Raw genomic sequence first — 13,117 nt, forward strand, 5'->3', positions numbered from 1 at the left:
TTTCATGTTGTATGTCATCCTTATATAGTTGTTATCATTGATGTGAAGGCTAATGGTCATTGTAGTTATTTATCTATTGTTGCCTTGTTGGGGATAGGGAAGAGTCACAACCACTAGTACGAATAGATTTATTTAAAGAACTATCACAGTGGCATGACGAATAAGCAAAATTGTTTGGTGGTTATGAACGCATATAGCAACTAATGAAGTCTTTACTTGTCGATGGGATGTCAATAGTAAGCTTTATGCAATTTAAAATATTTTTAAATATTTTATGTATTCACTCTCTTATTACCATTTATTTTCTTACAATGTAATGTAGACAAGTGCATGACAGTACCTGATATGAGTTATGTTATTGCAAGTAGATACAATATCATATCATTAATACAAAACATAACCATATTCCCATTGTAAAGTAAACCTCCCATGGATGTTAGTTTACACCGACTCATATGTATCAGCCATGTATATGGTTCACATTTTGTGCAAGTATGTCAATAACATTAAATTCATATAATGATTTTAATTGACTTTGTGATTACAATTGATGTTTAATCTTTATGCAAGTCAAATTGCATGATGGATGTCTCATACCAATGGTAGACATATTATGGTCAACCCACTGTTATGCAGAGGGAAATTTATGGTCATGTTATTATGTTAGTCGAATGCAAAAAAAATCTCAATTATTAGGAGTTACTATCACATATGTAAATCTTGGTGATAATTGATGTAAATATTCATGTATGTAAAATTAAATTTGTATTAAAAAACATTCTATGAAAAGGAAATTTCATTCAAAATTAACAAAGTAAAATAAAATGGTAGTGTTTGATATACATTGTCTCGTCTTCAGTTGCACCATGAGGTAGCTGCAACGCGGACTGTGTACTCTCCCATGTGGGAATGTCTTCAGATACATGACCACAATCAATCATCTGCTGTAGGACATTGGCGATTCGTTGAAAGATACCCTGCAATACAATAATATGCAAATAGTTAGCTTGTACAAATAGTTTTTTATCAAAATATAAATGTAATTAGTTCAAGAACAAAACTACTTATCGTTGATTGATGCTCCTGCTGAGAAGAGGGTTGTATGTCTTCATTACGAGGATTACGACCACAAAAATGTGGGAGTACACTCAGGAGATCCTCCTCGACACCACAGACAATGTAAGGGTGTGACACGGTCCTAAACCTATAGTCAGATACACATGCATATGGATGAGGAGCAAGTGTCACACCCGTGATGAGAGGCTCAACAAAATGTAACCACCTATCATCTATAAGATCACCATCATAATGCATAGAAGATCGTGGGATAGTCTGCTCATACCCATACTGGTGCAAGACACACTCTAACAAGTGACGCTGACAAATGGTGTTAAAGCGTATGTATCAATGAAATAACCTCGAAAGGCCTACTCAAGCAGTGATCGTCATATGGGGTCCAAGTTTCCCCATCATGGGAAAGACAATCCAATAACACTCAAACTTCCCCAATAGTGCAAATATGTCGTCGGATAACATATTTGGTTGTCGCAGAGATAACTCGCCATATGTGGGATTTATATCCCTCTTTCCCATGTGGGGAAGTGCTCATATATCCACGCATGTGTAATTGAAACACATGTTACTTACAAACTATAACATAATTAACTTAAGAAAATTGAAATGTTGTTGGTATCGTACCTAAATCAAAGACGCATACTTGCCTAATTGCTTTGTTTGTACATAGCTAGCATCCATGAGGTGGTTGTAAAAAATGTGCTAGTGCAACAACTCCCCAGTAGTATCCATCGCACATGCATAGATTCCTGAATAACTGTATGTACAACACAAAGATGGATGTCGCACTTTTATTGGAAAATATTGTGCATCCTACAAAATGCAACAAATATTCCCTACATGCACACTTCCAACTTTGTCACATGCAATAGTCCTCGTACACGTCTTTTAGCCAACTCAATTGCACATGTGCACCTTGACATTGTCACATCTCTTCTTTAGCAGTGTCCATCAAGACTCCAAGAAAATCATTCAAAGCAGTTGAAGCTCTAGCATATTCCAAGTGGACATACTTTGGAAATTATCCCACAATGGGGACATGTAGTAATGACAACACATCATCCAATGTGATTGTCATCTGGTGGAGCGTATTTGTATCACGTTGTCACCTCTCAACAAAGGCTGAAATCAAGCCTTTATCGAAGAACTTATAACTATTATTGCATAAAGGCAACCATCCAGAATGAGCTATATATGGTTAAACATGAGGATGAGGCACCCCAAATTTAATTAATTTACGATCATGTGAGACCATCTTTAAGTTCCCTCCAATCCTAAGGAAAAAAAATCAATAATCAAAACATACAAATTAAAATAGATAAAATTAAAAACATTTTAGTAAATTTCTTCAAACTTACCCCACCCTCCTAGAGTCTCACAACGACATGATCTGCAAAACTAACTAGCACAAACACGTCTGAAGGTCCTCCAACAAATCCTTCAGGCTAATCATGTTTTTGTTGTGCATCAACCATAGGAGGACCAGTGTGATCAACACCTTGACCACGATTTCCTTTGCGAACTGATGTTGTAGGTTTCTTGATGAGAGTTGATTTTAGATTCATTAACATTGTGACACTTTAAGAACAAAGTAAGGAGGCTTAAGGAAACAACAATGGAGTTTAATGCCTTCCAAATGATGAACCAAACTCATGAACATGAGTGTCATATCCTTACACAACAAATGAATGGAAAGGAAACAAGAACAAGCACATGAACAAGATTATATTGCGGAAATTAAAAAGGGAACAAGATAACAACATTGAACCGAATAGAAATACATCACTATACAAATGAATCGATTAAAAAGAAGAAGAACACAATCTAACCGAATAGAAATGAAGAACAAGACAAAACAACCGAATAGAATTTGAACATATGTGCGGAAATGGAAAATGGAAGATGAAAGCAAGAAGAACTTATGTGAATGAAGCCATGGAAGGGAAGAACACGCCACTTAGATGGTGATTGATCCAAGATAAGTGCCAGATGCCACCACTTGAGAGCTTCCCAAACTCACAAGATAAGACTAGTAGAAGGAGAACAAGTCTCACACAAATCTCTCTCAATTTGAGTAGAGTAACTTTTCTTCAAATTTCAAATCTGAATTTACATGAGCATAGCACCTCTATTTATAGTGTGAGAGGGTTGAAATTAAAGTGAGAAAATTCAAATCAGAAGCATTTGAATTTGGCGCCTATTACATGTCACAAGGGAGGTGTGACTTGGTTTCTTTCTTTGGCACCTCCTAAAACTACACCTACACCTTCTTTTTATGTCACATGGAAGGTGTGACTTATCTTTGTACATTAGCACCCTTTATATCTATATTTACACCTTCCTTTTATGTTCTACTTAATTTCTACTCTAAAGAAATTATAAAAAAATACATCAATTTATGCTCATCTATTATTGCTTGTGCCATTGCTCTTAATAATCTTTTGAGGCATGATGGATGATGAAATCATGTGTTGGGCTTGGGCCTCCATATTAAGAACACTAATAGGAAGAACTTCAAATGTTTTGGTCTTTGACCATTCCTCCTATTGATGACATCTTTATTTGCTTGTTGAGATGACCCTTCAAGTATAACATCCTTGATCATATTCATGTATTTTTGGTTCACATCATTTCTCCCTACCATCAATTTGTGATCTACCACCTCTAGTCCTAGCCATCTATGCAAAAAAATATTCCATACAATATTCTAATGTAACTAAGATAATAAAATTAATTTTCAGAACATAGGCAAATCAGATTGTAAACAAAATGTAAACTGGATTGTTCGATTCGGTATTTAATATTACAAAAACTAAATCGAATTATTCAATCCGGTATGAAATTTTAAAATGAACATCAAATTGGACAATTCAATATATTATTAGAAAGACGAACACTGAATTGGTGATGCATACCAAAATGTTCAATCCAGTGTTATTTTTCTAATAATATACCGGATTAAAATCCGGAATACTAATAAAAAAAAGTGGATTGCTTAATCCGATATCAAAGTAACACAGGAAAAAAACAAGATAATAAAATTGTGTGAAGAAGAAAAAAAAATTAAACTTAACTCACAACAATGGAAGTCCTTCAACCTGCTTCAACACTAACCTCTCTCAAACTTAATGCTAAAGTCTCTACCGATAATGCTAAAGTCTCAACCGATAATGGAGATGCTACCACTCTGGAAAACTAAGGAGGTGCGCCGACTCCACAAGAGAAAGAAAATGAGGGAGTGTACTGTGAGGTTAGAAGAAAATTAGGGTATTTAAATTTTTAAGAAAGGGGAACAAGTAACTTTATATTTATTATGGAGGTGTAGAAAGAGCCCATAAAGGTGGAGGGAGAATTTCTCGAGCTTAAATGTCAAACTCGTCCCATACTCTTTCACAACAGACTTCAGACTGACCCGCATGAGCTATCATGCATGATCCACCTCATATTTTCATCCGAGTCAAATCCAAAACAATCACGTTCTTGTACACGTTTGAAAACCCATTATAAAGGCCAAAACCACTTCAATTATGATACAAAATGTGGTGGTTATAAGTACTAGTTTCTTAGTAAACATGAAAAATCATATTAAGGACGTGAATAGAAAAACATTCTTAGTTTAGTTCGACTTGATCCCTCCTGGTAGCGTAGAAAAGAAACAAAATATACCATGTTAAAGTAAATGCATCGTACATTATTCACCAAAACATAATTAGATTTTTGCTAGAAAGAAATAGCATTAATGTGAATCAAATCAGTATCCAGTCCAGATACTAAAATTCTACATTATTTTTTCTACTGGATACGGCATTTATGAACTAAACATAACCCATCAACAGAAGAGAGAATGCAGAAGAAATTATATAGAATAAAAGGGTTCATAATGCAGCAGTAACATTATGCTTAACAATTGAAATGAAGAACCAAATGGCCGAATCCCTGTTCATGCTTTCTTTTGTTTGACTTCTGGTGGTGATGGTGGGGGGAAGATTGCACGGAACAGCCATGCAGCCAATATTGCTCCGGCAAAGGGGCAAATCCAGTATACATACAATTGGTCCCATGTGTTGTGCCAATTGTTTAAGTATGCCCAACCAAAAGCCTGCAAAGAAAATAACCGATCACAGTTTTTCATTGGCATCTCTAACTCTGACCCTACTCTACATGAAATTAACACAAGATTCAGAAACATAAATGCATAAGGAGATGTAAATAATATAAAACACCAAATTCTGATTTTTAAGATTACTATTCGGAACAAAACTGTGACAAGGTTCACTTTGACTATTTCAAGTCAAGCAATTTGTTCACATTTCAGAGAACCACTTTGAACATCTGCATTATGCTCCTGAATTTCCTCGTCCTAAACTTGTATCATTTTGATTGCTTGGTCAATGTGATATTGGATTAAACTAATGTGAAATTTTGATACATTATCTAACCGAGTTTGATATATTGGGCATATAGAGGAAACACCTTAAATAAGTATGTAATGACAAAGGCATGGTCTTTTGGTGTAAGCACATTGTTTCTATTTATAAAACACCAAAATTGTAGGAACTATGCAGAGGTTACAATAGGATTTGACAGTTAAATAACACAATAACGATGGGAAAGAGAGGAAAGGAGGATAGCTGCAGCATACATATGACTGACCTATTCCCTAGCTGAATAAAGCTACAAAAACAAAGCATAATATTTTCATAACCAAAGCCTGGTGCAAGAACTAAATTCAAGAATCATTAACAAGAAATCCTGAGCAGAAATTGTTAAAACAAAAAAACAATTTACAATATAATGTTTCAAACTCAACATACATTTAAAACAAAAATCTTTGATAAAGAAGAGAAGAATACGATGATTGAGTAAACCCCAGACTAGTCCATGAAATTGTACGGGCCAGGCACTTTAGCACCTGATATTTTAAAGACCAAGTCACTCCCTTTTGTCCTATTTGGTACAAAGCGGAGTAGAAAAGTACTAAATGAATATTCTTAAAATCTCATGGACTATAATGTCCTGCCTATAAAATCTTGAGGTCAAATTTTTGTAGTTTTTCAAAACAATCATTCAAATCACGCTATTGTCAATGTAAAAGACAGATGCAAGAAACACATACAATTAAATGCGTGAAAAAAACAAAGCTGACAAATGCAAAAAGGTAATACTCACATTGGCAGGATTCATGGCTGGGCCGGTGTAGGCAGATCCAACCATGACCAAAACTACAGTTGCTGTGGCCAGAAACCAAGTCTTCAACAAATCACTACGAGGGCCCTTGAGGAAGATGAAGAGAACGATAAAGGTAATAAAAAAGGTCAACACCCCTTCAACAACAGCCCCAGTGTGCAAATCCACTTTCAAAGAAGGACCCCCAATCATATGCCTATACTTTTCAGGAATCACTTCCATAATTGCCAATGCACCACCCGCAGCACCAACTGCCTGTTCACAACTCAACCATCCATCAAAATTTCCTTGCACAATTCATAACAGAAAAAAACTTAGAAGCAGTTTCTTTGTTGTGGTTAAAATTGAGGTTTTATCTCGATACCCTAAAGGATTTATACCTCAACCTTTAATCCAAATCCTTATCAGACAGATTACTAAAACGAAACTTCCACTCTAATAGGAGAATAACAATAATGGTATGTTTGGTGCTATTCTTCCATCAAAATTGAAATTCTACTCGAGAACCTATGTTGAATCTCTAATGCCAATTCTTACTGGGCAGATTCACTTTCAAAGAAGGACCCCCAATCATATGCCTATACTTTTCAGGAATCACTTCCATAATTGCCAATGCACCACCCGCAGCACCAACTGCCTGTTCACAACTCAACCATCCATCAAAATTTCCTTGCACAATTCATAACAGAAAAAAACTTAGAAGCAGTTTCTTTGTTGTGGTTAAAATTGAGGTTTTATCTCGATACCCTAAAGGATTTATACCTCAACCTTTAATCCAAATCCTTATCAGACAGATTACTAAAACGAAACTTCCACTCTAATAGGAGAATAACAATAATGGTATGTTTGGTGCTATTCTTCCATCAAAATTGAAATTCTACTCGAGAACCTATGTTGAATCTCTAATGCCAATTCTTACTGGGCAGATTCCTAAAACATTTTGATAAAGTAACAATGCTAATAGTGTGTTTAGATAGAGGGAAAAAAAGAAAAAAGAAAAAGCCAAATAGCATGTTTTTCTTTTGATTACATAGAGAGAAAGTGATATAAGAAAAGAAAAAATAATTTGAAAAATAAAAATTGAGGGCATGTTTACTTTTACTTTCATTTCATGTTTTCACTATAAATGCACAAAATTACCAATTTGTTTTTAAATCTTCAAATATTTATAGAAGAACTTTGAAAATGAGGTTGTTTTGCAAATTAAAAATTAAAACATAGCGAAAACATACGTCAACAACACCAAATTTTCTTTCTTTTCACTTTCTCTTCAATTAAAATTTCAAAATTTTTTTCTCCTTGGCGTTATTCCACCCAACCAGACATGGCATAAAACACAACCTATATTTAACTTCCACTTCTTATCCACCATCCACGCATTTCCTCGAAAGATTAGAAAGAAAAAGAAGGCCAAAATGACAGAACAATAAAGTTAATTTGAAAGCAATTCAACCGAGTTAATGGTCATTTTAATCTTCGTAACTGTATGATCCCTAAACTAAGAAATCACAAAATAATGTCAAATAGACTCCTAAACAATTCTACTTAAATATATGTTGATATACCACTTTAATCACAAGGCTTTTTAGCTGATTTGATGGTCAATTTACACTGACTTATTTCTTCAAAATAAAAAAATCCTTCAATTCAGGATCTAATGTTATAGCGCCTAAAAATTCAATTTTACTCGCGACACCATAGACAAGAGAGAAAAGTAAAAGACCCTTTTGAACACAAAAGGGAAACCACGAACCTGAGCAGGAAAACGAATCGCCATTGAGAAGAGCGTATCAGAACCGAGACCAACGGCGTAAAAGGAAGCGGTGCCGGTGGGGTTGAAGCTAGCTCCACCGAGGGCATTGCCGATGATGGTGAAAAGGAAAACAAGTAGAAAGACGAGGGTAATGGTGACAATGAAAGAAGGGTAAGGGAACCCATTGTAGGAGATGTCTTGAAGGTTAAGGGCTTTGGTTACGTACCCAGAAGCAATCCCCAACACAGAGGAACAAAACACCCACATGAAAGTCAACACCGCGTCTCCAATCGCAGCTTTTATGGCACCAACCATCTTTGATCCTTTCTTCACCCCTTTGGCAAATTGAAGAGAAAGCGTAGAATTGGAGAGGCTATGCGTCACTCCACCGGTGAAAGCGCCACCGGTGAGTGATGGAGCAGTGGCGAAAGAAGAGAGAGGAACAGAAGAAAAGGTGTTTGTTAAAATGAATGGGAGAGAGAGGGAGGTGGGAATTAAGAAAGCATGGATCTTTGGGGTTGATGGAGAGTGAAGAAGAGAATGCGAGTGATTCACCTAATCAGTAGTAGGTGCCGTCCAACATGTAGCATACGTGCGAAAGCAGATAAGCTCCGCCGAAACAACCTGCGGTAACAGGTCGCACCTGCTTTGTTATTGTAAGAAAAACAAACACAATTTATGATTAAAATTTTTGAATTCTTTTCTAAATAAATTTATTGTAAAAATAGTTAGAGAACGATGCATTTTTATTTTACATTACCCCAAATTGTCTCCTGGAGGCAACAAAATGATTTTCCTACCTAAACTTAGGTTGGAATTTTATTATGCGAGTGCCGATTTCAAGTCTAGTTTTCATAACATTTTTTTGAAAAACCATTTCCGGAAAATGAAAATATTTATATAACCTATTAAATTAATTTATTTTATTTTAAAAAATATTATTACATTTAATTTGAAAATTATTAAATCATTTTTTATCAATTTAGATATTATTATTACTAAATTAAATTGATATTAGAAAATGAAGAAATATTAAATATTTAATTTAAATTTAAATATAATAACTTAAATCTTTAGTAAATTTTTTATTATTATTAATGTTATATTAGAAATAATAAATTAATGATTTAATTATTATTAACTGGAAAAATATTGTGTTTGACTATTATTATTAATTTAAATTTATTATTGTCAATAATTTATGAATTTAGTATTAACTATAAAAATATTATTAAAAATATATTACATTCATAAATAAAATTATAAATATATTACAAAATGACATTGTTAAGTTTGATTTACTAGTAGTACATATAAAAACTTATTATAAATAAATTTATTATGAAAATTAAATATATCACTCTTAATTTAAATTTACATTATTAATGTTAATTAATTTTATTTTTAATAAAAATAAATAAATAATTTGTTTATAAATTAAAGTAAAATTGTTTATTAAAAATGGTCTCTTTAAACTAGTAGATAGAGTTAAATTTTTTATACACTTTATTTATGTGGATGAATCCAACGTGATGGGTCTATAGTTTATATTGACAAGATCCTAATCAATGTCATAAAATTGAAAGAAAAAATTGATGATAAGTCTTTGAATTTGAAGATATATGAAAAAACGAGAAGAGTTGAATAATAATATAATATGAAGAAAAATTATTCATATATATTATTAGAGGAGAGTGATTGTTAATGATAATTAAATTGAAGGGTTTAGCTTGAATAATGCTCAATGAAGCTTGATAGGTTTAAGAGAAATCCAACTCGAGAAGAATTAAGTTAAGAATTCAACCAGATAGTTTTGTGTTGACTGTTGAAGTGAATCAAATCTCTTTTTTATTGTTTTTTCTATAGCATCACCCAAATTATAGGGTTAGAGATTAAAACATATCGATATTTAATAAAAATCAAAATATGAAAGTAAGAATGTTGAACAGTGAAATGGTTTTGCCTCATGAAGAAAACAATATAGGAAATCATAGAGTAAATAATAAAATTCATTTGGAAGATAATCCATTTTATACAAGGGTCAAAACGTAGATGTTATATTACAACAATTGAGAAATAATGCATGATAGGTTTAAATAATAATAGTAACATCTCTAATTTTTACCCATATATAATAAAATAAAAATAAAATAAACACTATCTAATTAATATATTAATATATATAATTATCTCATAATTGTATTTAAAAAAGTATCTTTCTTTTCATAGGGATTTTAATATATACATTAAAAGTTTTAAAAACAAACAGAGCATTTAAATTAATATTATCACATCCTCCAACTGCTCACGTAAGAGCTCTATTACCTACAATCTCATTTACTTCTGTGTACAACACACAGATAAAGAAACAAACACAAATAAATAACATGGTAAGCTACCTATAACAAAATTTTCTATATAATTTAAATTTCAAATTGATACACAAAGTTCATAAATTCTCATACAATTTCTCAAACATTTCACATAACCATCAAGTATCTATCACGTTCATCATCCACATTACTCCTGTCATACTTCTACTGACTCACATATTCAGACACTTGACTCTACTTATGGAAGACTCGTGTATTGAAATTAGCATCCAGAGACCTACACCTATCATACTACTCACTGTGAAATCCACACAGCCATGCGCATAATTATCTCAATATCTCATAATCTCATATGACAGGGTAAATCCATTTAATATGCTCTTATCAGTTCTTTCAAACCTCAGACTCAGTCAAATGGACTTCCTTCGAATCTAACCAACTGAATAACTTCATCTATGTGATTCCATTATATCAGTATAGTCATGATCGTTTCATTCACAAGAAACTCACAAATCAATACACTCTAATAATAATCTCAACACGATATTTCCTTTCCTGAAAATACTATGTCTTCATCACACTTTCACTTTATTACATACATCATTTAACACATAAAAGCACCATTCAATCAAATCATATTTTAAACTTTCAAAACAATCCAAATATATCTCAAAATTCACTTAAACACATAACTAAGTTCCAAATATATGCTCTCTAAATCAATCATCATCTAAAATCAAACAATCATTTCTCATCAAACTTTTTCATTTAAGTAATTCAACAAAATATTCAAAAAATAGTTCAACTCATTTATATTATCATTCAAACACTTTCAATTCTTAATCACAAACACTTTCAACAACTTATTCACCCTAAAATCAATATAAAAGATTCAAAATCAACCATTTCAGTCAATATATTACTTTACTTTTCAAAAGAAACAATTCTGCAAGCAAAAATTGGAATTGGTGACCACGTCACCCCACATCCAGATCTTCTAACCTAGGGTTCTATTTTAAAAATAAAACTAGTTTCCCTTACCTGGACTTGAGCATATGCTCACTAAGAGCTCCAACCCACCAAAAGCTTAAGGATAACCTAACCTGCACAACAAAGTCCTGTCACAAATCTAATTATATCACTAGGATCCTGATCTAACAAAGACTAATTCTAAAGATAAAAACCTCACATGCAAACTTAAACTAAAAGGCAACCCTAACCAGATCAAAACTAATTCAAAGGAAAATGAGCCAATAATGAACTTACTCTATCTAAGATTTTGATCGGGCAATCTCGTAGAGTTCACTGCTAAGAATCCAATGGCAGACTCTGATCGTCAAAGTGATGAGCAAGGAGGTTAGAATCTTAGAGAGAAGGGAGAGGAAAGGAAAAATGGAACAAAAATGAACTTACTCTATCAAAGATGATTCTGATCCGGCAGTCTTGTAGATCTCGCTGCTAGGAGTATAATGATGGACTTCGATCGTCAAACTGATGAGTGAGGATGTCAGAATCTTAGAGAGAAGGGAGAGGAAAAGAAAAAGAAACTTCTAGAGAGATGGTGGTTCTTTTAAAATGAAACCTGAATAACTAAATTTCTATTTATATAGCTTTTTCCTTTTTAATAATAAAATATTCAGGTGTCATTTTAATTGTATCATTTATATTCTAAGATTATTTTTCTCGATCCTTACAAAAGTAATATCTAAATTTTTGGCAACTAATCCGCATATAGCAAATAATGTTTTTTAACAACTTCTAAACCAACAAGGAATTGAATTAGAACATTTGAATCAACCTCGTTTTGTTTCTCTATTCCCGTATATAGTCTTGGTAGTTGAATAGCCTTAAGGATATATAAGGTACCCAAATTTACTAAATTTAGGAGAGAAATGTCACTAGGTATCAAATTAAACGTGGTGATATAGAAACTAATGAGTATTTGAAGATAATTATAACATGTTCTTAAATTGTTTTTACTTAAATTAATAATATTATTTAGGATAATTTATAAAAAAAAATTTAATCATAGGATTTTGTTTTCGTCGATTAACCTCGAGTGGACTGGATGAAGAGCTTCATTTCTAGTTTGTCATCTCTTGGTGTATTAGAACAACTTTCCGCTGGGACAGATGAGACTCTACCTGTTGATCACACTCCGACGATCAAGTCAGTGAGAGCATACAAAATAATAATCAGTTTCAGTCACAAGTATTCTCAAATAATAATTTTCCTTCTATTTTAACTATCTTTTTCGAGCTATCTTACCAGCGCTTGGGCCGAGCTCCTGGCTTATCCTTTGGGCCCATGTTGACCCAAAAACCGAGTTGACCATATCAAAGTGCTTGAACCGAGATTTCGAGCACTCTGTCTAGTACAGATTCTATAGGAATACATTTTCTAACAAATAATTATAAAAAAATAAAAAATTAAATTAGATATATCCTGTAATTTAAGATTATAAAAGTATTTAATTAAGTTATTTATTTAAACACACTTCTATCATGTAAATACAATAATTGGGTATAGTGATCAAATAATTTAAATATCAATTTACACTTTCCATTGCAAAGAGTTTCAAGCTAATGATATTAAAAGGTGTGGAATTTTAACTATTATACAATTGAGACATTAAATTATATATGAACGATGCTATCACATTACTATGTTTAAAATAGAAATCTATGGCTTTTACACTCGTCCAAGAGTAAAAACAAAATCTAATTATGGTGATTATAAAAGAATGCGTTATCGTTAGCTCAAAAACTTC

The 13,117-nt window shown here is 32.6% G+C and overlaps 1 protein-coding gene across 1 annotated transcript; it reads right to left on the reverse strand.

Annotated features, from left to right (window-relative positions):
* Window positions 1–4,788: 4,788 nt before the first annotated feature.
* On the reverse strand, window positions 4,789–8,698 carry LOC137813726 (aquaporin SIP1-2-like). Its single transcript, XM_068616134.1, has 3 exons — window positions 8,015–8,698; window positions 6,244–6,516; window positions 4,789–5,173 (listed from the first exon to the last, which is right to left on the reverse strand). Exons 1-3 carry the CDS (start codon window positions 8,327–8,329, stop codon window positions 5,015–5,017), a joined length of 747 nt encoding a protein of 248 aa, XP_068472235.1. The 5' UTR covers window positions 8,330–8,698; the 3' UTR covers window positions 4,789–5,014.
* Between the last annotated feature and the right edge of the window lie 4,419 nt (window positions 8,699–13,117).

Source organism: Phaseolus vulgaris, chromosome 1 (genome assembly GCF_000499845.2).
Source record: "Phaseolus vulgaris cultivar G19833 chromosome 1, P. vulgaris v2.0, whole genome shotgun sequence".
Lineage (NCBI taxonomy): Eukaryota > Viridiplantae > Streptophyta > Magnoliopsida > Fabales > Fabaceae > Phaseolus > Phaseolus vulgaris.

What these genes read in the sequence shown, in the direction of transcription:
- LOC137813726 (XM_068616134.1), bottom strand. Translation starts at nt 8,329, where the DNA reads ATGGTTGGTGCCATAAAAGCTGCGATTGGAGACGCGGTGTTGACTTTC. An exon ending in CGATTCGTTTTCCTGCTCAG is followed by an intron (nt 6,517 to 8,014) that starts GTTCGTGGTTTC and finishes AGTTGTGAACAG; the next exon opens with GCAGTTGGTGCTGCGGGTGG. An exon ending in CAGCCATGAATCCTGCCAAT is followed by an intron (nt 5,174 to 6,243) that starts GTGAGTATTACC and finishes TTTTCTTTGCAG; the next exon opens with GCTTTTGGTTGGGCATACTT.